General features: G+C 45.1%; 1 protein-coding gene across 1 annotated transcript in view; it reads right to left on the bottom strand.

Annotated features, from left to right (window-relative positions):
• Positions 1 to 456: 456 nt before the first annotated feature.
• Positions 457 to 25,498, bottom strand: part of ACSS1 (acyl-CoA synthetase short chain family member 1) — a 61,124-nt gene continuing 36,082 nt past the window's right edge. The window contains exons 4-14 of the mRNA XM_042931792.1: positions 25,092 to 25,267; positions 24,544 to 24,696; positions 19,901 to 20,048; positions 18,493 to 18,630; positions 14,426 to 14,518; positions 13,157 to 13,269; positions 12,646 to 12,772; positions 11,771 to 11,898; positions 11,592 to 11,655; positions 9,115 to 9,233; positions 457 to 2,112 (exon numbers count right to left, since the gene is read on the bottom strand). Coding sequence (XP_042787726.1) covers positions 1,933 to 2,112; positions 9,115 to 9,233; positions 11,592 to 11,655; positions 11,771 to 11,898; positions 12,646 to 12,772; positions 13,157 to 13,269; positions 14,426 to 14,518; positions 18,493 to 18,630; positions 19,901 to 20,048; positions 24,544 to 24,696; positions 25,092 to 25,267 — 1,439 coding nt within the window. The 3' untranslated portion in view covers positions 457 to 1,932. The remainder of the gene's footprint in view (positions 2,113 to 9,114; positions 9,234 to 11,591; positions 11,656 to 11,770; positions 11,899 to 12,645; positions 12,773 to 13,156; positions 13,270 to 14,425; positions 14,519 to 18,492; positions 18,631 to 19,900; positions 20,049 to 24,543; positions 24,697 to 25,091; positions 25,268 to 25,498) is intronic.

Below are 25,498 nucleotides of genomic sequence, written 5' to 3' on the forward strand. Positions count from 1 at the left end.
CTTTTTGCTTCCCTGTCCTCATCTGTGCTCCAAATCAGTGCCCACCACCAGAACCTTGTGTGAAGATGGAAATGTTCTTGTCCATGCTGTCCAATCCAGTAGCTATTTGCCACGTGGCTACTGAGCATGTGAACTGTGGCTACTGCCACTGAGGAACTGAATATTTTATTTTATTCTGCTCTATTCTGTATATATTTTTTACTTATGCCTAAATAGCTATGTATAACTAGTGTATTGGATAGCACAGCAATCTAGACACAGATAGGTTTACCAAATAAGAGTGGAAGATAGGTAAGCTCTTAGTGTGTATTTCCTCCCTGTAAAGGATTTCCTCCCCAATGGATTTTTTTTTAAGTGTTCTCTTTTGAATGACTAGGCCCTTTCAGTTTTGTCCTTGGGATTATATTCAGCAATAACAATAGCATTATTTGATCAAAAACATCACAACAGAAGGAAGAGAATGAACAAAATAAACTTTATGAACTATCCTGGTCACTGTCCGAGTTTATACCCAAGCCATTTCATAAATAGCACCATAACTACAGTCTGCCAAGTCTACCACACATGTGACAGGTCCAAGTGCATGGTTCTCTGTTGCTAAGCACCACTTGTTACTTAGCAACAGAGAACAGACCATCACTCTATTTCTGTGGGCCACAGCCAATGGCCACCCTGTTGGTGTCACAGGCATACTTGCCTAATCAGAGAGAAGCCAGCACAACTATGACCCACAGTAGGTGTTCAGTACCCCAGACACCCCTTGAACACCTACACAGCTGCAAGGCACATATAATGTGGGGTAAAGATAAGGACAACCTTTCCCTGTTCCCAAGGACCCAGCTCAGCAGGCTGCCTTCACCTGTGTTCCACGCCACTGGCCCTCTTGTGCTTAGCTAATAAACACTTTGCAAACCTAAAGGTTTATGTCATCTTGCTAATGTTCAGATGGCTTAAGGCATTCTTAAGAAAAAGAGAGAGACCTGATTCAGAGTTCTAAGTCTCATCCTTGGACCTCTGTGGTTCTTCCCACACCAACCACAGAATGAAGGATAGGCAGTTTTCAAGGATTCAGTCCTGGCCAAACAAGTCACCTGAGTTTTCATGGGCTTCCCCGAACATCCGTACATATTTGGAGCATGCTGACCTTCTACCAAGAGGCATTTGAGGTGGAAAGGGGAATCTTTCCACATCACAGCTTGGAGAAACAGAATATATGAGTGGGTCTAGAACTAAAATTGGAGCACGTTCATACCATCACTTTTAGAAGTTAGGTTTCATTATACATAAGCCAGGGTAAATAGAAATATACAACAAAACAAGGATGCTGCAAGCTTGAAAGTTCTCAAGATAGCTATATTTAGACAGAGGTACAAACATTTCAAATTCAGATTCCCAGCATGCCAACATTAAAAAGGCATCCTCTGACCCTCTCCACATTTCCCCATGAGCAAAGGCACAAAAGGATATTTTCATAACTCTAAATGTTACGAAGAATGTGTATAAGTAAATCTGCACACTACATGTGTATATCTGCTCATTCTTCCAAAATATAAAAGTATAAAAATAAAATTTCTGCCTTTTGTATCTAGTACATCTGGGGGAAAAAATATGATTGCTTCTGGTTCTCTGAGCAGGCACACCTCACCTTCCTGTGCTATCTGGAGGTGACAGAGAAATGGAGATGACAATGACTTTTCATCCCAGGAAACCAAATTCAGGACAAGGGAAACAAATGCTAAGCGTATCTAATAGTATCTCTTCATGGGTCCTCAGCAGAAAGAAGGCAGGCTTAGCACAGACTTCACATTTGGGCAGTGTGGATTACACTCTAGGAGAGGAATGCTTCTGGGACAGTAGGAAATGAGCCAATCTGAGAGCTACATTCTGGAAGGACAGTTAGGGGCATGGGCACTGGGTCTCAGCCAAAGCCCATCACTGAGCAGCAGTTTGTTTGTCTTTGTACTTCTGGTAGACCTTCAGGATTTCCATGATGACATGGGGGTCCTCCAAGGTGGTGGTATCTCCCAGATCCTGAGCTCTTCCTGTAATTATCTTCCTCAGGAGCCTCCGCATGACTTTTCCAGACCGAGTTTTTGGAAGACGCTTCACAACCTGGCAAGGAAAGGGTGTGGAATTCAAGTTCAGGTGGTGCGCATACTCCCAACAGTGTCCAGCTGCACTGGGGTAACAGCAAGGGATGACACCCTTGCTGGGGGCTCAGGAATGAATGACTGAGATGCCAGGCCTGCCCCAAAGATATGGAGACCTGTGGTCTCTGGTTATATCTTCACACCATCTGGACCTAAAGCTGAAATCAACCTGAAGGGCAGAATCAACCACACATCAGGGGTTTGCTGAAGCCTTCCTCCAGGTCAGGTCTGTCCATACCTGGGTCTGCCTCACTGCTGATACCTCTGTCTCCTGTTCACTACATTAATGAGGGCTCCCAGATAGCAACAGAACCAAGTATATGCCATGGCACCTCGTCTCCACCCACTGGCCTGGCCCAAAGTGGCTTTTTGCTGACATAAGTGGTAAGAGCTACTTCAGACAAAAATGTTGTCTTGCTTAGTATTTGAAAATTCAGCATTTTCAAACAGCCATGGCCCCTTTAATGTCAACAGCAACATGCTAAGAGCTATGTTTGGGGCTTATTTAACAGTGACCTATCTTTTGAAAGGGGAGTTCAGGTCTCCCTAAAACTCTGGTCACCAAACAACTTGACTTCATATGACACCAGGGGAAGCTAGGGCCATTCCCATCTCAGAGGACCTCCTCTGAACCAAGGAAGACTGTGGGGGGAAATGTTAACAAAGGAAGGAGTGGAAACCTAATAAGGCTGGAGAATGGGCCCCCTTCTTCCCCAGACCTGACTCTAACACAGACCCTCTCAGACAGGGTCTGGCAGTGTCTCCTGCACTGACACCAGGAGATATGTTCAGAATCTAACTGGGGCTGGGGAACACTGGTACTTTCCCCATGTTTCTCTATTTAAAATCTCTTATGAATAAGGCAGAGACTTAGACAAAATGCAACAATGGAGGAATTTATCCCAAATGCAAGAATAAGGTAAGTCCATGGCCAGAGATCTAAGTGGAACATATATAAGTAACATGCCTTATAAGATATAAGTAACATGCCTGATGGAGAATGTAAAGCAACAATCCTAAGGATACTCACTGGGCTTGAGAAAGAATAGAAAACATCAGTGAGACCCTGACCACAGAGATAACAGACTTAAAAAGGAATCAACCAGAGATGAAGAACTCAATACTCAAGATTGGAAACAGGCTTAATGCAATGACCAGCAGACTGGAAGAGGCAGAGGAATGAATTGGTGACTTAGAAGACAAAATAATGGAAAATAATGAAGCTGAACAAAGGTGAGAAAGAATTATGAAACATAGCAATAGACTTAGGGAACTAAGTGTGACTCCATCAAATATAATAACATTAACATTTGTATTATAGGAGTCCCAGAAGAAGAGGAGAGAGAAAAGGGGGCAGACATTTTTTTTTGAAGAAATGAAAGCTGAAAACTTTCCTAATCTAGGGAAGGAAACAGACATCGAGATCAAGGAGGCACAGAGAACTCCCATCAAAATCAACAAAAGCAGGCCAACACCAAGACCTATTATAATTAAATTTGCAAAATATAGTGAGAAAGAAAAATCCTAAAAGCAGCAAGAAAGAAAGTCCTCAACTTTTTTTTTTTAATTTTTTTTAACGTTTATTTATTTTTTGAGACAGAGAGAGAGCATGAATGGGGGAGGGGCAGAGAGAGAGGGAGACACAGAATCAGAAGCAGGCTCCAGGCTCTGAGCCATCAGCCCAGAGCCCGATGCGGGGCTCGAACTCACGGACCGCGAGATCGTGACCTGAGCTAAAGTCGGACGCTTAACCGACTGAGCCACCCAGGCACCCCAGAAAGTCCTCAACTTGTAAGGGAAGACCCATAAAGCTAGCTACAGATCTGTCCTCAGAAACTTGGCAGACCATGATATATTCAACATGCTTAATGGGAAAAATCTGTAGCCAACAACACTCCATCCAGCAAGGCTACCATTCAGAGCATAAAGAGAGATAAAGAGTTTCTCAGACAGACAAAAACTAAAGAAGTCTGTGACCACTAAACCAGCCCTGCAAGAAATATTAAAAGGGGACTCTGAGTGGAAAAGAAGGACCAAAAGTGACAAAGACAAGAAAGGATCAGAGAAAATCTCCAGATACAATGACAAAACAAGTAATAAAATGGCAATAAGTACATATCTATCAAAAATTACTTTGAGGGGCGCCTGGGTGGCTCAGTCGGTTGAGCGTCCAACTTCAGCTCAGTTTCATGATCTCACAGTCTGTGAGTTCAAGCCCTGCGTTGGGCTCTGTGCTGATAGTGACAGCTCAGAGCCTGGAGCCTGCTTAGGATTCTGTGTCTCCCTCTCTCTCTGACCCTCCCCCATTCATGCTCTGTCTCTCTCTGTCTCAAAAATAAATAAACATTTTTAAAAAATTAAAAAAATAAAAAAATTACTTTGAATTTAAATAGACTAAACACTCCAATCAAAAGACATAGAGTGACAGAATGGATAAAAAAAAAAAAAAAAGACCCATCTATATGCTGCTTACAAGAGACCCATTTTAGATATAAAGCCACCCTGCATATTAAAAGTGAGGGGATGGAGAAATATTTACCATGCAAATGGATGTCAAAAGAAAGCCAGAGTAGCAATTCATATTTTGGACAAAACAGATTTTAAAACAAAGACTATAACAAGAGACAAGGATACTATATAATCATAAAGGGGATAATCCAACAAGAAGATATAATAATTGTAAGTATTTATTCTCCCAATATTGGGAGCACCCCAATATATAAGACAATAACAAAAATAAAGGAACTAATTAATAATAATACAATAATAATAGGGGACTTTAACACCCCACTTACATCAATGGACAGATCACCTAAACAGAAAATCAACAAGGAAACAATAGCTTTGAATGACACACTGGACCAGATGGACTTAACAGATATATTTAGAACATTTCATCCTAAAGCAGCAGAATACACATTTCTTTTTGAGTGCACATTGGACATTCTCCAGAATAGATCACATAATAAGTCATAAAACAGGTCTCAGCAAGTACAAATACACTAAGATCATACCATGCATGTTTTCTGATCACAACACTATGAAACTAGAGGTCAACCACAAGAAAAAAAATTGGAAAGACAACAAATACATGGAGATTAAACAACATGCTACTTAAAGAATGAATTGGTCAACCAGGAAATCAAAGAAGAAATAAAAAAATATATGGAAGCAAATGAAGATGAAAACACGTTGGTCTAAAACTTTTGGGATGCAGCAAAAGTGGTTCTAAGAGGGAAGTATGTAGCAATACAGGTCTACCTCAAGAAGCGAGAAAAATCTCAAATAAACAACCTAACCTTACACTCAAAGGACCTAGAAAAAGAACAATAAATGAAGCCTAAAGCCAGCATAAGAAGGGAAATAAGATTAGAGAAAAGATAAATGGTATAGAAACTAAAACAAAATAAATAATAAAACAGGTTCATGAAACCAGGAGCTGACTCTTTGAAAGAATTAACAAAATTGATAAACCCCTGGCCAGACTTATCAAAAAGAAAAGAGAAAGGACCCAAATAAATAAAATCACAAATGAGAGAGGAAAGATAACAACCAACACCACAGAAATACAAACAGTACTATAAGAGAACATGAAAAATTATATGTCAAAAATCTGGATAATCTGGAAAAAAATGCACAAATTCTTAGAAACATAAAAACTACCAAAACTGAAACAGGAAGAAATAGAAAACTTGAACAGACCAATAACCATCAAAGAAAATAAATCAGTAATCAAAAACTCCCAACAAACAAAAAGTCCAGTGCCAGATGACTTCACAGATGAATTCTACTAAACATTTAAGGAAGACTTAATACCTATTCTTCTCAAACCATTCCAAAAAATAAAAAAGGAAAGAAAATTTCCAAATTCATTCTATGAGGCCAGCATTATCCTCTTACCAAAACCAGATAAAGATTCCACTAAAAAAGAGAACTACAGGCCAATATCCCTAATGAATATGGATGCAAAAATTCTCAATAAAATCCTAGTAAATTGAATCCAACAATACATTAAAAGAAATACTCACCATGATCAAGTGGGATATATTCCTGGGCTGCAAGGGTGGTTCAATACTTACAAATCAATCAATGTGATACACCATATTAATAAAAGAAAAGATAAAAACCATATGATCATTTCAATAGATCCAGAAAAAACATCTGACAAAATACAGCATCTATTCGTGATAAAAAACCATCAACAAAGTAGGTTGAGAGGGAACATACATCAACATAATAAAGGTCATATATGAAAAGCTAACATCATCCTCAAAGAGGAAAAACTCTCAGTTTTTCCTCTATGGTCAAGAACATGTCCACTCTCACTGCAGTTAATTAACATAGTACTGGAAATCCTAGCCACAGCAAGTAGACACCAAAAAGAAATAAAAGGCATCTAAATCAGCAAGGAAAAAAGTAAAACGTTCACTATTTACAGACAACATGATACTCTATATAGAAAACCTGAAATACTCCACCAAAACATTGCTAGAACTGATACACAAATTCAGTAAAGTCATGGGACACAAAATCAACATACAGAAATCTGTTGCATTTCTTTTTTTTTTAAGTCTTTATGTATTTATTTTGAGAGAGAGAGAGAGAAAGAGCACCAGGGAGGGGCAGAAAGGAGGGAGAGAGAATTCCAAGCAGTCTCTGCACTGTCAGCGTGAAGCCCAACATGGGGCTCAAACCCATGAACTGTGAGATCATGATCTGAACTGAAATCAAGAGTTGGATGCTTAAACAACTGAGCCACCCAGGTGCCCCTGTTAAATTTCTTTAAACCAATAATGAAGCAGCAGAAAGGGAAACTAAGGAATCAATCCCATTTACAATTGCACCCAAAACCATAAGATACAGAGGAATAATCCTGACCAAAAAGGTGAAAAACCTGTACTCTGAAAACTAAAACAGTGATGAAAGAAACTGAAGATGACATCAAGAAATAGAAAGACATTCCATGCTCATGAGTTGGAAGAACAAATACTGTTGAAATGTCTATACTACCCAAAGCAATCTGCACATTTAATGCATTCCCTATCAAAATACCAACAGCATTTTTTCACAAGAACTAGAACAAACAATCCTAAAATTTGTATGGAACCACAAAAGGCCCTGAAGAGCCAAAGCAACCTTGAAAAAGCAAAGCTAGAGGCATCACAGTTCCAGACTTAAGGAACATTACAAGGCTGTAGTAATCAAAACAGTATATGGTACTAACACAAAAATAGACACACAGATCAATGGGACAGAACAGAAAACCCAGAATGAACCCACAACTACATAGTCAATTAACCATCAACAAAGCAGGAAAAAATATCCAATGGGAAAAAGACAGTCTCTTCAACAAATGGTGTTAGGAAAACTGGACAGTTACTTGCAAAGGAATGAAACTAGACCATTTTCTTACACCAAACACAAAAATAAATTCAAAATGTCTTAAAGGCCTAAATGTGAGACCTGAAATCATCAAAATCCTAGAGAACACAAACAGTAACCTCTTTGGCATCAGCCATAGCAACTTCCTTCTAGATCTGTCTCCTGAGGCAAGGGAAACAAAAACAAGAATAAACTATTGGGACTTCATCAAAATAAAAAGTTTCTGCACAGCAAGGAAACAATCAACAAAACTAAAAGGCAACCTATGGAATGGGAGAAGATATTTGCAGATGACATATCTGATAAAGAGTTAATATCAAATATGTATAAAGAAGTTTTACAACTCAACACCCAAAAAAAAAATCTAATTAAAAATGGGGAGAAGACATCAATAGACATTTTTGCAAAAAAGACATCCAGATGGCCAACAAACCCATGAAAACATCCTCAACATCACTCATCATCAGGCAAGTACAAATCAAAACTTCAATGAGACATCACCTCACACCTGTCAGAATGGCTAAAATCACAACACACGAAACAGTATGTCATGGTGATGATGTGGAGAAAGGAGAGCCCTCTTGCACTGTTGGTGGGAATATAAATTGGTGCAGCCACCGCGAAAAACAGTATGGAGGTTCTTCAAAAAGTTAATAATAGAGCTACCCTATGATCCAGCAATTGTACTACTAGGTATTTACCCAAGGAATCCAAAAATACTAATTCAAGGGGATGCATGCACCCTGATATTTATAGCATTATCTACAATAGCCAAATTATGGAAACAGCCCAAGTATCCATCAACTGATGAATAAAGAAGACGTTGTGTGTGTGTGTGTGTGTGTGTGTGTATGTACATATATATATATATATATATATATAGTATATATAGTAGAGTGTGTGTATATATATATATATGTATATATATATAGTAGAGAATATTATCTAAGCAAAATTAAGTCAGTCAGAGAAAGACAAATACCATTATGATTTCACTCATGTGTAATTTAAGAAAAAAAAAACAGAGATAAGGGGAAAAAAGAGAGATGGGCAAACCAAGAAACAGACTCTTAACTACAGAGGGGAGGTGGGCAGGGGGATGGGTGAAATATGTGGTGGGGATTAAGGAGTGCACTCATTGTGATGAACACAGAGTAATATATGGAATGGTTGAATCACTATATTGTACATCTAAAACTAATTATCACTCTGTATGTTAATTAACTGGAATTTAAATTAAAACTTTAAAAAAAAATAACTAAAATCTCTAATTTTCTTCACCACTCAGACCTGCTCCTATAAATAGCTTCCAAAGGCCAAAGTAAGAGAATGTCTAATCCTGCCCAGCACTGTACCCTGAACAGGTGAATTGTGTAAAGGTTTGCTGCGAGGTATTCTGACCTTCCCCTCTCTATGAGGATACAGCAACTCACCATCCCCACCTACCTCCCTGGAAACCAAACAGCTAATGTCCACTTTGCTGCTGATGAAAGGGATCACTTGTTGTTGTTAATTGTGGGAAGCAGAGAAGGAGGCTTACAACCAGTAGCGCCATCACACCTGAAGGGCAGGTGCCACTCACCAGAATCTGATCAGGCACCGCATACTTGGCAATCTTGTTGGCCACTGCTGACCTGACCTCCTTCACCACCAAATCTGGGTCACCTGCATTGTCCTTCAACACAATAAAGGCAAATGCAGCTGGAAGGAAGCAAAGATTTGGGGTGTATTAGACCACAAACCATCTCCTGAGGCAGAGCATTGTATATAGTCACTATAAATCCTAAAGATCTTAAAATCATACACTGGTGACCTTGTAGCAGCTGCTTTGTTTCATTGTAGCCCTGAAAATGTGTTCCCATTTCATCCAAAGCAGAAGCAATTCTCACAGCTCCTTTGAACATCCCAGTGAAGCCAACATGTAGTTGAGAGCTCTCTGGGGCTCTGGTGTTGATTGGCTGGGGGTGTGACCTTGGAGGCATAACTTAACCCCCTCCCACTGTCCTTGCACCTGTGAAGTAGACCATAATGTGGGCTGACAGGAGAATACCATCCACTCCTGTGAGATGGTACATGGGAACACAGCACATGGCACTAATCTTGTGGGTACATGTATAGCACGGTGGGAACTAGCCACAGTAGCTATTAAAATGTAAATGAAGTTAAGGTTAAGATGTAGTTCCTTGGTCTCATGATCCACTTATAGCTATGGCTACTCTCCTGGACAGCACAGATGAAAAGCAAGCTCCATCTTGGCAGGAAGTTCTGTTGGCCAGTGCTGACTAACCAATATTTTAACATAAACACTAAGTTTTGTCTGTCAGTATCCTGCCAGGTTCCAGAAAGGATTAACAGTGGTTCCCACAGGTCTCTACATTTCTTGTGAATCCACCTGGGATAATCTTGCATATGTGGTACCGAGGGATCCAATTCTATTGTTTCTCTATGTGAGCAATCCCACAACCAGTGGGGACAGTCTCTTTCCCCATGGATCTGCAATGCCCTTCATACATGGAGTTCCTATATATGTGTAGCCTGTGTATACCTGCACCATTCCACCCATCTTAATTAATTCTCCCCATGGCACATGCCATGGCACAACCTACTTGTAGCTTCTTCATTGATTGTGTTTATTGCATATTGTCCATCTCTCCCCTCTACTCCCTGACCCTCCAGCATGAAAACTCAATGAAGCAGGGACTTATGTCCCTTGCCAGGTCTGGGTCCTAATCAGACAAGACCCAGGGCCTCCCCTCAATTAGACCAAGTGCACAGGGAGTAGGGACAAACAGGTACCCAACAGCTTTTGCTGTTGTGTATTACAAATAGATGGCTGCTCAAATTTGTTAGAAATCAGAAAAATGTATATCACCATACCCATGATACACACGTCTTCCCCAGTACTAAAGTCCTGGTGATCCCAAAGTTATTTGTGTGCATCTGCTGATGGGATAATGAGGTGGCCCAAGGCCTCTGAGTGTCACAGGCAAGGACGTGTTCCTATCTCCATCCCCCTCCTATCCCTGCCCCCTCTCCAGTGCTTCCCAGTCTCCTGCTAAGGAAGGGCGGGGGGGGGGAGGGGGGGGGAGGCAACCTCATGAACACATGCTTCTCACGGCAACTGAAAATGCTTTTTTTAAAGGAACTTCAATAAATGTTAAATTTTACAATGAGTTGATTTAGATAAGGTGTTTGCGTAAATAATGGAATAGTGGCACATAAACATGGCAGGAAGGCAGGTAACAATGGGACATGCTGCGACAGAGGCTGTCCCTGACAGCAATAGGGAGAGTGTCCAATCCCAGGCTGCTTGGCCAGGCAGTGGAGGATGGTTTGCCCAGCAGGGCAGTGTAGGGTCGAAAGTGTCCAGCTAATGCCAACCCAAGTGAGTGTGGCCACTGTGCACCAAGCACTATGATACTCAAGTGATCCTGCCACTTCCCACACCCAACTGCTTAGAATCTGGCAGACTTTGGAACAATGTGTGTCTTCAGTAAGACCACCCTGACCATCATTTAGCACTCCCCTGGCATGTCACTTGCATGGGAACCACTGATCAAATTCCTCCAGAACAAGTCCCAGAGCAGCAGAAGAGTCCACTCCAGGGCACACTCCTGTCTGCCAGCTCCTATGTGGCTGCAGAGCTGGCACCAGGTGCTGTAACCCAGCATGTGCAAGGAGATGCTCTGAGCATGATAGGACATTTCATGTGAACCGTCAGCAACTGGGCCACCACAGGCACACAGACAGAGGATGAAACTCCCAAGCTCAGTAGAGGCCAAATAGACTCCCAAGCTCAGTAGAGGCCAAATAGGTCCTGGCTGCTTGTGGATGTGTGTCCTCAAAGGACGGCAGAGTTAGGACATTTCAGAAATCTGACCCTCACCTAACATGCATGCCATCAAGTCTATTCACCCAAAATCCACGTAAGACTGAAGGAAGCAACAGCTTGACCCATAAAAATCCCCTGCCACCCATCTTCCAGATTCTGCTCCTTTTACAAAGTGCCCACAATGGGTGTAAGACCAGGAATGAGGAGCTCCTTTTGTGGGCACTCACCTTCTCCTTTGATGTCATGGGGGTAGCCAATGACAGCAGTCTCTGCCACAGTGGGGTGGCTAGCCTGTGCAGAACACAACAAGACAAAACATGCAAGAGGTGAACTGCCTGAGTCAGCACGCAAGTAAATCTGAGGCCTCAAAGAGGCATCCTACCCAAGGAGGCTGGGCCATTCTCACCATCGAGTCCTCGATCTCAGCAGTCCCCAGCCTGTGGCCGCTGATGTTGATGACGTCATCCATCCGCCCTGTGATCTGGTAGTAGCCGCCCTCGGTCCGGTAAGCCCCATCTCCAGTGAAGTAGTAGCCTGCACCACAATGGGAGAATTCAGCACCAATACCTCTGAACCAGGACCCAGCAGGGCTCCCGTCCCTCCAGGAAGGATACAGTAGTACCCACACCCCAACTCTCTCTATGGAAGAAAGCCCTGAAGCCCCAGCTCTGCTGACCTCCTGCCTGTTTGTACTCCTGGCAACCCCTTGTGGAGACACTTCTCTAGATAGTGCCATCTGGCTATGTGCTAGAGAGAGGGCAGTGGCTCTGAGTCAGCAGAATTCTGACCATGTCATAACCGCAAACGTTGGGGAGCAGAAGATGTACAAGGAGCCCACCCAAGCATCCCCAAAAGTGAGTCTCTTTCACAAGCTTGAGACTGAAGATGATGGGTTCCCACAGGCACACTGTGTATATAATCTTCCAACCCAACAACACAAAGCAAAGCAGGAAAAAAACAAAAAGTAAACTGGAAGAAAACTCACAGCCATCATGACAGTTTTCCAAAGTTGTTTCTTCATCCTTCTCTCTTAGTAGCCTAAGGCATGCACACCACAGGCCAGGCACTTTGGGCTCTGCATGCAGCCCCACTTAACCCCCAAGAATTCTTACCAGTCCAGAGACCAGGGGGCTTAGGGAGGTGAAGTGGATGGGAGGAGGATTCCAACTCCAAAGTATCACTGCTCTACACTCAGTCATCATTTCCTTAAAAATGTTTTCTGAGCTTATGATTTCCAGTGTGTGCAAAAATGCATGACATGATCCACTTTAGCCAGCTCACCTGGGTAAGGCTTGAAGTAGGCCTCCATGAATCTCTGGTGGTCTCCATAGATGGTCCTGGCCATGCCCGGCCAGGCCTGGGACAGGCATAGAGCCCCAGAGACATCACCGCCCTCCACAACGTTTCCCTACAGACCCAGAGACACACATGTGAGAGAACTGGCAGATTCTGCTTCAGAAGCAAAAAACTAACATTCTTCTGAAAAATGATAGAGGGAAGTGCCAGAAAAATGCATGAAAACAGAAACATGAAAAATGACAAGGAGGCCCCAAGAGGAACTGCCTTTCTCCTCCGTAAGGAAGCAGCATGGAGAGGGCTTCCCAGAAAACCTAGGGCTCACCCCATGTGGCAGTTTCAACTGTGTCCTTGAATGCTTGTCCTCTACCACCTAAAAGAGCCTGGCACACGTGATGTGGGACAGCGAGCAGAGGAGGCCATGAAGGCAGACAGGAGTGTCAGGAGCTTGGCAGGGCACCCGTGAAGGAAGGAGATGCCTCTGCAAGGCCCTTACCTTCTCATCCATGAGAATTGGGACAATGCCATAAAAGGGTCTCATAGCCATGCCAGGGAGGATTTCTGCTCCTTCTTCCGAGGGGCGTGGGGCGATGCAGATGCCACCCGTTTCTGCAGGGAGAATGGGGAAGAAATGCAGGATGGGCCTAGCAGCTAGTGGAATGTTTATCGAGACACTGCCATGAAAGTGTCCATTGCAGACACACAAGTGCTCTCCCAGGGTGGGAGATGGGTGCTTGCCCCTGTCTGCTCAAGGAAATGACACAGTGATCCCAGTGACACAAAGACCTCTTTCTGAGGCAAGCCCAGACTTGGGTTCTGGTCCTCTCATCTGCAGAAACGAGATGGGAACCCAAGGAGGAGAGGTCAGTCCAGCTATGGCTCTCCACAGGGATAGGGGCTTCCTCCCTTCATCCGTGGCTCTGTGGGAAGGGGTAGAACCCACCTACTTGCACAGGAAGATGGAGGAAAAGAACTGCTTCTGGGCCAGTGCCCCATCCCCCACACCAAACAATGAAAAGTGATGCTCACAATTCTGTTCTCACATCTCTGGCACTTCCCTCTATCAGCCTGCATGGAAATGCCTCACAAGACTCAGCTGTAGGGAGTCTCTGTCCTGAGCCTTCCCAAATGGAGGAGAACAGAGCTATTTGCAATACCTCACATTCTGGCTTCTTGGAGAATGAGACCACAGTTCGCTACATTTATTACATCAGTGGTGATCTCTTACTCCGAACAATACTCCAGAGCAGAGAGGACAAAGCAAAACAAAATGACACAGAAAAAAATGTGTTTCCCACTAAAATCTAAATTTAAACTCTGGTCCCTTACAGCAGGGTCCATCTGCATCAGATGTATTTGTGTTGGACACATGGACCCTACAGGGAAAATGAACATTTAGCTAAGCACCTACTACCTGTCAGCAGTAGGCAACGTGCAGCACTTCTATCATCTCTTTCCATCCTCACCGGGGCCTGTAGTGGAGTGCCCCCATTTCACCAATGAGGAACCTAAGGCCCAGAGAAGTCATTACACATCTTACAGCTGCAAAAGGGTAGCCACACACTGTCTCTCACTCCAGACATCAGATTTTTCAACCACCTCATATGCTGAGGGGCTGAAGCATTAGTGGTGTTGGATGGCATTCACAGAGCCTCACTCACACTTGACCCTCCAAGACTCAGGCTCAGCCACATGTTCTCATGTGCTGTCACATGCAGTGAGTGAGCCCTGCATCAGGTCCCCTTCTCCTCAGGGGCATTCTCACCTGTTTGCCACCAGGTGTCCACCAGCGTGCATCTGCAGTCCCCCACCACCTTGTGGAGCCACTCCCAGGCCTCACAGTTGATTGGTTCTCCCACTGAAACCACACACAAAAGGAAAAAAATGATATAATACACCTCAACAAAACTGAAAACAAAAAGGATAGGTTTTTATAGGGGAAACTGTTCTATAATTTTTCTGAAGGACATAAAAGAAAATTTGAAAAAGCAGTGAGATTCAGCATATTTACGGCCATCAAAAAAATACAAATTACAACAAGATATTTTAGCCATCATGTAAAAAATTTTTAAGTTGGATAAAATGTGGGGGAACCAATAGCACATACACTATAGGAGTGTAATTTGGTATGGAACTGGGGAACAACTTGGGTGGTTCTCTTAATATTTAAAAGTGGAGGGGCACCTGGGTGGCTCAGTCAGTTAACTGACTGAGTTTGGCTTAGGTCATGGTCTTGTCATTCGTGAGTTCGAGCCCCACATCAGGCTTTCTGCTGTCAGCGCGGAGACTGCTTTGGATCCTCTGTCCCTCTCTGTCTCTGCCCCTCCCCCACTAGCATGAGTGAGTGCACTCTCGCACTCTCTCACTCTCTCAAAAATAAATAATAAACATATTTTAAAAAATTGAAAAAAAAAACATGCATACACCTGATACAACTACTTAGGAAACTGGTAGAATCCACTAAAGCTAAACACGTATATACACACACATGCTACACACACACACACACACACACACACACACAAATGTGCTTGCATCCTATGACTCTATAGCCTGACTTCTACAGCAATGTCTAGCTGCTAATGACCTCAATGTTTGTGTACCCCCAATATTTCATATGTTGAAATCTTAACCCCTAAAGATGATAGTATTAGGAGGTAAGGCCTTTGGGAGGTAATGAAGCCCTCAGGAATTGGATTAGTGCCCTTGTAAAACAGACCACCCAGCTCCCCCCTCCCTTGGACCATGTGAGGACACAGGGAGAAGGCACCATCTATGAACCAGTAAGAGGGCCCTCACCAGAAGACAATCGTGCTGGCACCTTGATTGTGAACTTCCCAGACTCCACAACTGTGAGAAATAAATCCCTGTTGTTTATAGTCATTGGTGTTTTGTTATAGCAGCCCAAATGACTAAGCTACCACCCTAATGAGATGCCCATACAAGGCTGGCACTCAGAACTTGCCAGATTAAACATACCACTGCTAAAATAGTGAAATCCTCTCATGCTGGCTGTCTCTTGCTCAGGACCACTCACGTGCAGCAAGTAACCAAGGCCTGACCTGGCCAGGGCCTCCCATGCTGGTCACACAGGTGCTGGATGTTGTGTGTTTTGCCCCTGCACTCACAGGGAGGCCAGAGGATACCATGCAGCACTGGCCCATACACTGAGGAACAGCAAGAGACAGAACATGCAAACACTGGGGTGTGACTACTGGACCACACCCACAGTAGCCCCCACAGGAGGGTAAAATCAAGTTCTCAAAACATAGAACAGAGCCATATGGAAAACTGCATGTTGCTGAGTTATAATAAACATAGGATAATAGCAGTTTGATCTTGTTCAGGGAAAGAAGACATTTCAGAACCGAGCTATGTCTTTCACAGTAATATAACTGTGAAGAAGGCATCAGAAGGTGCACAGGCAATTGGGTTGCCTGGAGCAGCGCCATGGAGGACATCAGCTTTCATTACCATGTTCCAATTTTTTTTTTTCCCAGCAAGAGTATAACTATGTGTCACTTGTGAAGCTGAAAGTTAAAAAAAAAATTAATGCAAATCTTGGGGTTAAAGTCCTAAGTAAACTAGATTCTGCTGACCAGTCAGATTAAATGAAGTCAATGCACCCAAAGCCTGAGCTGTGGGGGCTAATCCAGCCACATGGAAGCAGCCTGAACTGTGGAACCACAGTGGAGATCAGCACCGCACTGGCTCTGGTCAAGGCATGAAGCTTCCTGGTCCATGGTGCTACTCTCTTTTGCCGGTGTGAGAAGATGCCAAGTGCTGTTTACCTGCCTGCCAGCACTGCTTATTGATAACCAGGTCCCAGGGAAACCCCTGCAGGGCTCCACTGGTGGTGCTCATTACATGGCAGGAATGTGCCCACGAGACCAGCAAAATACACAGAGCCTGGCCAATCCTCTGTGTGTGCTCCCTGGTACAGAGTTGTTCTGGGCCTGATCCAAGAGAGGAAGTGGAGAGAGGACTACAGAAGCCTGTCTGGCCTAGAGGATCCCTGGCTGAGGCAGCTTTTGGATGGGACATGCACCCCCACTCTAATGCGGCTACTGAGCATCTCCTTCTGAAATGCTCAGAGCAAATGCCTTATCACTGGGGGTCCTAGTGAGTCTTCCTTAGCAGTTGAATCCCATGAGTGCATCTAGAAAATCAAACCTCCCTTCATCACTAACCTAACTCCTGGTCCCACTCAGGTGGCCTACAAATGGCACCTGGAGGATCTGAGTTTCTGTGGCCCTCTGCTTGCCCTCGGTCCCCAAGCACTGCCCAGCCCAAAGTGCAGGGGCACGTCATAGCCCTTGTGGTATGGAGGGCAGGTCTTCTGCATCCACACAGCCCCCAGTCAAGACACACAGGACTCACACTCCATAGCCTAAACATGCCAAGAGAGGCATCTCAGACTCACCACCATCTAGAAAGGAGCCCAAAACACTTCTGCTGACCCCACCTGGAAAATTCAAAGTACTTGGTCATCCAGACACCAACTGACCCTAATCACAAGGGAGGCTCTGAATAGAAGGGAGGTAGGCACATGAAAACAGGTCTCCCAGGCAAGGATCCAGGTCATCCTGGGTGGGAAGCAGCATTGCTGGGTAGCAACTGCCCTGGAGATGCCAGCATCTGGGTGTTGAGCCCTCAGCACAAATCTGAGCCTTCTGTTTCTGGCCCTGCAACTCAGCTTCACAAAGAGCAGTCAACCCTCACTGACCTGCTGTGTTTCTCTGTGTGTGGGCATTGGGATGCTGAGGATACTGATGGGTGTGACTTTTGGGAGCTCACTGCCCAGGGAAACAGTCAGCATGAGAATAGATATCCAAGTACAAAATATGGATTTGTCTGAGAAAAGAGAGCCCGAGGTCCAGAGCAGCCAGGTAACTCCACAGGGAGAAGGTGCACAGAGACGGACCTTGAGAGAAGGTTGGAACCCACACAGATGGAGAGGAGCACTATGGCATTTCAGGCAAGGGGAGTAGTATGAACCAGGGCCCTGAGACCTATAACAGCGCTACACACCTGTGCCACTGATGAGTGACATGCACATGCTGTCCTGAGCTCCCTTCCCCGTGGACACATTTGGCAGCAAGACACCTCCCTTGTGGTACCTGCCCTACATGCCTCCTCTGTGAAAAACCAAGAAGATCCAAGTATTCACCCAAGGAGCACAGAGGACCTCCCTGCCCTTGTTTTGCCTATGGACAACATGTGTAGGGGCAGAAATGAAATGAATCAGGAACAAGGAGAGAGAACGGGCATGGGTACCTTCCACCCCACTGGTATCATCTGAACTAACCCCACATCACCTTTCCCAGATGTTTCCATGTGACTTGGCAACATATATAAAAATTATAAATGGAGATAACCTTTGATCTCATAACTCCTTGCCTTGGAAATATCTACAGCAAGAACAGCACACAAGCACAGAATGATGTTTATTATAGTCCTTGGGACTATCCGGTACTAAGCAACAGAGGAACACCTTAGTGACCCAGTCAGCTCCTGCACTGCAGTCCCATGTGGCCACTGAAGGAGGGCTTGGGCCACCTTACCAGGTTGGGAATTTTTCATAATAAAGATGAAGCACAGAACTCAGGCACAGAAACATCTAGAATATTGTATTCCAGACTGTTTGTTATCATCTGGGGGCTCCAGGAAGCTGCTTATGGGCAGGGACATCTGCTTTCTATTCAGTATGGCACTGTTTGAATTCGCCACAGCCATAGCCACGCAGCTTTCATAATTAAAACCATCCTGAAGCCTGCACTGGCTCTGCCACATGGCACACACACCTCTCCAGTAGCACAGAAGACCACTCACCTGACCCCAGAGTCCGCAAGGAGGAGCGGTCGTACTTCTTCACCCAGGAGTCGCCATATTTCAACAATAGCCGGACAGCCGTCGGGGCCCCATAGAACTGATTGATCTTTAACCTCTGCACTGTCTCCCAATATCGACCTACAAAAAGGCCCAAGTTCACCGTCAGTCTGAGCCCACTAGATAGCATCTATTCTAACTTAGTTAGAAATCAGACAACAGTTACTGTGTGCTGGATACATGCAAACCCCTGTGTTCACAGAAAGGAATCCAACACCCATCATTGGGATAGAAAGGGAGCCCTGTGGCAATCATCACCCAGCACACCCCACATCCAGGGCTGGTGTATTTGGAAACAGCCTTCCCCTGGCTCTGGATGGCTGCATCCATGTGGTATATCCCAAAAGATACAGCAAAGATTGGTTCAAAGGGATATCACTGTGAATTTTAAAAATAACCCATGTAGCACTAACAAAGAACTTATGTTCACACTTAGATGTCTCTGAGGTTGTGACAGGTGCTTCCCCTGGAATAGCAGTGGCCACAACTGAGTGAGCCCTGGGGAGCAGGGCAATTGTCCAGCACACACACACACACACACCTGGTCTCCCACAATCCCCCTCAACTCACCACCATGGCTCTACACATGGAGTGGGCTGAGCTTCGAGGGGTGGAAGTGATGGGCCTGAGATCACACCTAAGGTGTGGCCCTTAATCCCTCACTATGCCCCCTACATAATCTTCCTAGGGTGCATCTAGTCCATCAGGAGGCTGAAGAGGAGCAGGGGAGGTGACAAAGTTCTACACACATCATTATTAGCACTGTGGAATGCTTGGCAGAGCCACCACAATTCAACTGAATTATAACAAATACTTGGGGTTTTGTGCTGCCTGAAAGAGAGATGCCAAGGTGAGCAAGATGTGGGTCCTCAAAGCAATCTCAATTCATGTAGGTGGCTCCAGGACACACACAATGCTCTCTGGCAGATGTCCCTGAAGGCACAGGCAGCAGAGCTGGAGAAAATCCCCCGTCTGTGGTAACAGGAGGCTGGCAGCTGGCCTGGGTGTTAAGGGCTGGATCTGGTCAGGTGGCCAGAGAGGGGAGAGGGACAGTGCTAAGGGGATGGCCCAAGGCACCCAGTTTGCTAGCGGGACAAGAACTCTGGAGTGGGTTGTCCTGAGACAGCTTCCAGTGACAAATCACACTCCCATCTACTGCTTATCTGATCTTACTGCAGACATGGCCCCTGGCCCCAGCCCACCTGGCAGAGCAAAAGGCCTGGCAGCTATGCCACGTGACCACAAGGACCACAGCCGGGACAGAGTGAGGGAATCTACTCCACCCTCCTGTGAACTTCTCCTCCTTCCTCAAGCTTCCTCCTGGGGACCCTATTCGGTCCCCAGTCCTCACCAGCATCAGGGTAAACTGGGGTGCTCTCAAAAAGGACAGTGGTCGCTCCATTGCACAGGGGTCCATACACCACATAGCTGTGTCCTGTGATCCAGCCAATGTCGGCCACACAGCCAAAAACGTCGCCTGGCCGGTAGTCAAACACAAGCTGCAGAAACAGGAAAAGAGGCTGTCAGGAGCCTGTCACCCCATGCTCCCATAAGTCACTAACAGTGTTCTATAAATGCAAGACACAGCTGCTCCCAGGCCACCAAGAGCAGGAAGAATAAGTGCACCGCCAGAGCTCCATGAAGCTACAGCAGTAACAAGACAGAGTTACTGCCACACACAACATGCGGATTCTCACAGATGACAGTGAAAGAAGCCAGACCCCAGGTGTACACTGTATGAGCCCCAACCCAGCAAAGCTGATCTGTATACTGGAGGTCATGCTAGTACTAGCCCTGCTGGGGGGCTGCTTGCCAGTGGCATGTCAGCGCCTCTGGGAGCTGGAGACGCCCCAAGTCCTGAGGCAGGTGGTGGCCAAGTGTGTATCCACAGGTCGAAGCTCATCTAGCCATATGTCCAAAATAAGGGCACCTTTCTGCATTAAGTTATACTCTAATTTTTTAAATCTCAAAAACTGCCAAAAAAAACAAAACAAAACAAAACAAAAAGCCAAAAAGACCAAGAAATGCCTCAAGCATCATCAGTTTCTGAGAGCCTGAGCAGGGAGACATGCGCCTCCTGCATTCTTGCCACAGGGTCCAACCTGAGCCTGACCTACCTCTGGATACAAATGCCCCTTTGCAGGAAACACGGAGATCAGAGGGACAAACCTCTGGGTGTTACAACAAAGTTGAAGGAAACGGAAGAGATGGAAGAGAACCAACAGGTTAAAAAGGCTTAAAAGACATATTAAAAAAAAAAAAAACAGTAAGCCACAGTATCAGGGGATGCATGTTGGGTGACTAAGCTAGAAGAGGGGAAACACGGGCAGTGACACTATCAAAGTCAGAATATGGGGGAGGGGCTGTGGTTGGACAGGCCAGGAAGGGCTTCTGTGAGGCTGACAGGACATTTCTCCACTCCTTTTTTTAAAATTAATTTATTTAAATTCAAGTTAGTTAACATACAGTGTAGTATTCGTTTCAGGAGGAGAAGCCAGTGATTCTTCACTTATATACAACACCCAGTACCCCAGTGACATTGCACTTCTTTACTGAAGTGGGTTGCCTTATAATAATTCAGTAAGCCACACATAGGATTTGAGTGGTTTTCTGGATTCTATTCTGTATTCTGATCTATTTTGCAATAAAAAGATTTCTTTTAAATCTTCGGGCGAGTGGGTCAGAGTGGCTAAAATGAACAAATCAGGAGACTATAGATGCTGGAGAGGATGTGGAGAAACGGGAACCGTCTTGCACTGTTGATGGGAATGCAAACTGGTGCAGCCGCTCTGGAAAACAGTGTGGAGGTTCCTCAAAAAATTAAAAATAGATCTACCCTATGATGCAGCAATAGCACTGCTAGGAATTTACCCAAGGATACAGGAGTGCTGATGCATAAGGGCAGTTGTACCCCAATGTTTATAGCAGCACTTTCAACAATAGCCAAATTATGGAAAGGGCCTAAATGTCCATCAAGTGATGAATGGATAAAGAAATTGTGGTTTATATACACAATGGAATACTACGTGGCAATGAGAAAGAATGAAATCTGGCCTTTTGTAGCAACATGGATAGAACTGGAGAGTGTTATGCTAAGTGAAATAAGTGATACAGAGAAAGACAGATACCATATGTTTTCACTCTTATGTGGATCTTGAGGAACTTAAAAGAAGACCATGGGAGAGGGGAAGAAAAAAAAAAAAAAGAAGAGGTTAGAGAGGGAGGGAGCCAAAACATAAGAGACTCTTAAAAACTGAGAACAAACTGAGGGTTGATGGGGGGTGGGAGGGAGGGAAGGGTGGGTGATGGGTATTGAGGAGAGCACCTGTTGGGATGAGCACTGGGTGTTGTATGGAAACCAATTTGACAATAAATTTCATATTAAAAAATAAAAATCAATCAATCAATCAATCTTTGGGCGAGTGGACCAGTTTCTTGCTGCCACAGATCAATGTGGAGAATCCCCAGGAGTCTCCAGACAGTATAGTGGTCTGGAGATGGGCAGGGCCCTGTGCAGCTGTGTCCCAAGGCAGGGGGCTGGGGGGATTATTTCAAGGAAGACTGTGGTTTCACAGCACTAGAGCATCAGGACGCCCACACCCAAAGCCCCACAGCATTTGGGACTGAAAGAATGTTTAATACAACTTGGACCAAATTGCCAAGTCTTTCATGGGGCTGAAGATTTCTCTCCCTGCAGTTCTGGGAAGGGTAGCAAGTGCCTGGGGCCAGCCATGCTCCAAAGGGCCTGACCCTACTGTATACCTCCAAAATCTCTTCACACCCTTCAGAGCCAACTGTCCTTATCCCCTAGAGAACCACGTGTGTGCATACTTTCATCTATAGAAGGCTCAAAGTTTCTATTCCCAATTCTTAAAAAAAAATTCTTATTGAAGAGAAATTCAAAAGATGGTCCCATGCCTATACTCCGACTGCTTTTGCTCATGTAGACTGGGTCCTCCAACAATTTTGGTAATTATTATTACTAAAAACTAATCTCTCTCCACGTTTACAGCTTCCCTAATGTTAACTTCACTGTAAACTGGTGGAAAGAATTTGATCTACTCTGTGACTTTCTTGGTATTTGGTTTCATTAGCTATATTTTCCAAAGTATTTTTACTTACATGATGTGTCAATCCTTCAACCTTCCTCCCACCGAGAGCTGAAGAGGGGTGGGGTTTTCCAGTTGAGAACACTGAGGTCAAGAAAGGTTCTGTGGCATGCTCAAGGTCACCCAGCAGGCAGAAGACAACTGTTCTAATATGGATTTGAGTTCAGGTACTTGTCTGCTCAACATCTGTCTTTCTGTTTTTCAACATTGTTAGTCCTGGGTGTGAGTAGCCGCCAGTGGGACTGGTGCAGCACCACTCAGAGACTGTGTGATGCGCAGTGTGCATGCTTGCTACCTGCCTCCCAGCACCTGCTCCTCCCCATTCATTTCAGGAGATTCACCTCCCACATGACCAAGCCTGACCAATGAGCACATTCCACCCCCACCCCTAGCCACAGTGACTGAGGCAAATGGGGCCCTGACTGCAACCAGGCCAGTGATTTTGCTGGCACTATGAGGCTCTCTCCAGTCCCTGGGAAGGAATGTGGTCAGCACAGAGGAAGGGGGCCAAGGAAGGAGAGATGCCACCACGCGGGACCAAAATCGGAGCCCTTCTTGGATGGGCCTGGGCTTGCTGGTCACCTGGCTACTCAGTTCCCTTTGCAGCTGGCACCAGCAGTGCAGTTTTGCCTTTTGCAACAGAGAGGTCCATAAACACTATCTTGAAACCAAATCCTACCTGGGAAAAGTCAACTACTCCCCAAGTAACCAGGGATGCCACATTAAAACACAACCCCCACAACCCACCAATATTCAAATCAGTACCGATTTTTTTTCTTAAATGTTTATTTATTTATTTTGAGAGGTAGTGAGTGCAAGCAGGGGAGGGGCAGAGAGAGAGGGAGAGAGAAAATCCCAAGCCGGCTCCATACTCAGCATAGAGCCAGATACAGGGCTCAACCCCACAAACCATGAGATTATGATCTGAGCTGAAATCAAGAGTCAACACTTAACCAACTGAGCCACCCAGGTGCCCCCAAATCAGAACTGATTTTTTAAATGCACTTATTGGAATAAAAAAAATGACATACCATCTGCTTTATAGGCCCTAAAGGATGGCCCACTGTAATATAATTGCCATATACTAAATTTAAGTTTCCTTACAAAAGTAAATCTTTTTCTAATTTTACTTTTAAAATGTGGCCCCAGGGGCGCCTGGATGGCTCAGTCGGTTAAGTGTGCAACTCTTGATTTTGGCTCAGGTCATGATCTTACGGTTTGTGAGATGGAACCCCATTAGGCTCTGCGCTGTCAGCATGGATTCTCTCTCTCCCTCTTTCTCTGCCCCTCCTCCCCCCAGTCTCAAAATAAATAATTTTTTTTAATAAAAAAAAAATGTTTTCCTTTCTTTTAACATCACAAGGAAAAAAAGACCTTTTAAGTAGAAGAGAACATTTTAACATGTAATAGTAACATATTCATCTCTATAACAACTCAGTTGTAAAACATGAGTTTTGACATTTTTTTTAGGGAGGGAGGGGCCCAGGATGGCCTCAGCACCTGGGCCCCTGAGCATCAGAACACAGCTGTGCCAGTGAACATGTCAGACCTGGGGAGGGCTCAACTCTTACAGAGCAGGCAGACAGCACAGACACAGGTGCAAAGGGGCTAAAGACCTGCAGTGAGTCTCAAATTTTCGATCCAGACTCTCCCAACAAGGACAGAACTCAGCCCCCATGCCTACCACTCGCTATGCCAGTGCTACAACTCACAACGGCCCTACTCCTGAGCACACAAGAAGAAACATTAGCACCTCATGCATTCAGGCACTATGTTACAGCAGGAGTTCTAGCTCTAAATTCAGCCTCTCCTGGCCCCCTGCTCAGAGCCCTGCCCAGGAGGTGGGACACCCCGCACTCTCAACCTTCCCCACCAAGGCCCGTACCCTGTGCGTCACAGCGGCATACAGCAGGTAGCCCGCCTGCGTGTGGACGAGTCCCTTGGGTGTTCCGGTGCTCCCCGAGGTGTAGAGCAGGAAGAGCATGTCCTCACTGCTCATGCTCTCTGGAGCACAAACAGTGTCCTCCTTGGCCATTTCCTAGAAGGGGGAAGACACAAACAGCCCCATCCAAGGCAGTTACCCTCTGCCCCACATTCACCCATCCTAAGAACACCTCTTGCCCAGCTGCTGCAGGCCTCAGCAGACCAGATTCAGTTCACCTGCTCTACTCTGCCCTAGTTCAACTCCAGATGCAGAGAACACAAAATAAAAGGATGAATCTGATCATTTCTATTCCATTAAGTGTTTCAGTATGTTTGTGGTATTTGAGCTCCATCTTCCCAACCAGGATGTAAGTCCATCAGATACCATCAGGGAACCCTGAATATTGCTGGGGGACCCAGGTTGAGAACCATGATCCGACAAGACTCAGACCCAGTTAACCCAATAGGAGTTAACCTCTCCTTAAACTGTACAATGTGAGACAAACCCACCTGCTCGAGTGGGATGTCCAGACGCCCCATGTGGACCTTGTTGTCCGTCCTGTGAGCCACCAGGACATGTTGGATGGTCGGGCAGTGCTTCACAGCTTCATCTACTATCTTCTTCAGCTCCACCACGCGTCCTCCCCGGAGTCCTTGGTTGAAGGTGATGACCACCTTGCACTTAGCTAATGGAGACAAACAGATATTTCTGGTCAGTTTCCTTCCCACTATGACTCTCACAGCCCAGACTGACAGCCACACAGTCCAGGCCTAAGAGTGTGATACACAAAGTCCATTCTTGAGTAAAAGAGTCAGCAAAATGTGGGGGGAGGGGGTCTGCCTGCTTTGTGATCTTTGTGCTCAATGCAGAAATGCCAGGCCTTTTCCCAGCTCTGAAGGGGAGACTTCCACCATTC

The sequence above is a fragment of the Panthera leo genome, chromosome A3 (genome assembly GCF_018350215.1).
Source record: "Panthera leo isolate Ple1 chromosome A3, P.leo_Ple1_pat1.1, whole genome shotgun sequence".
Taxonomy (NCBI): Eukaryota; Metazoa; Chordata; class Mammalia; order Carnivora; family Felidae; genus Panthera; species Panthera leo.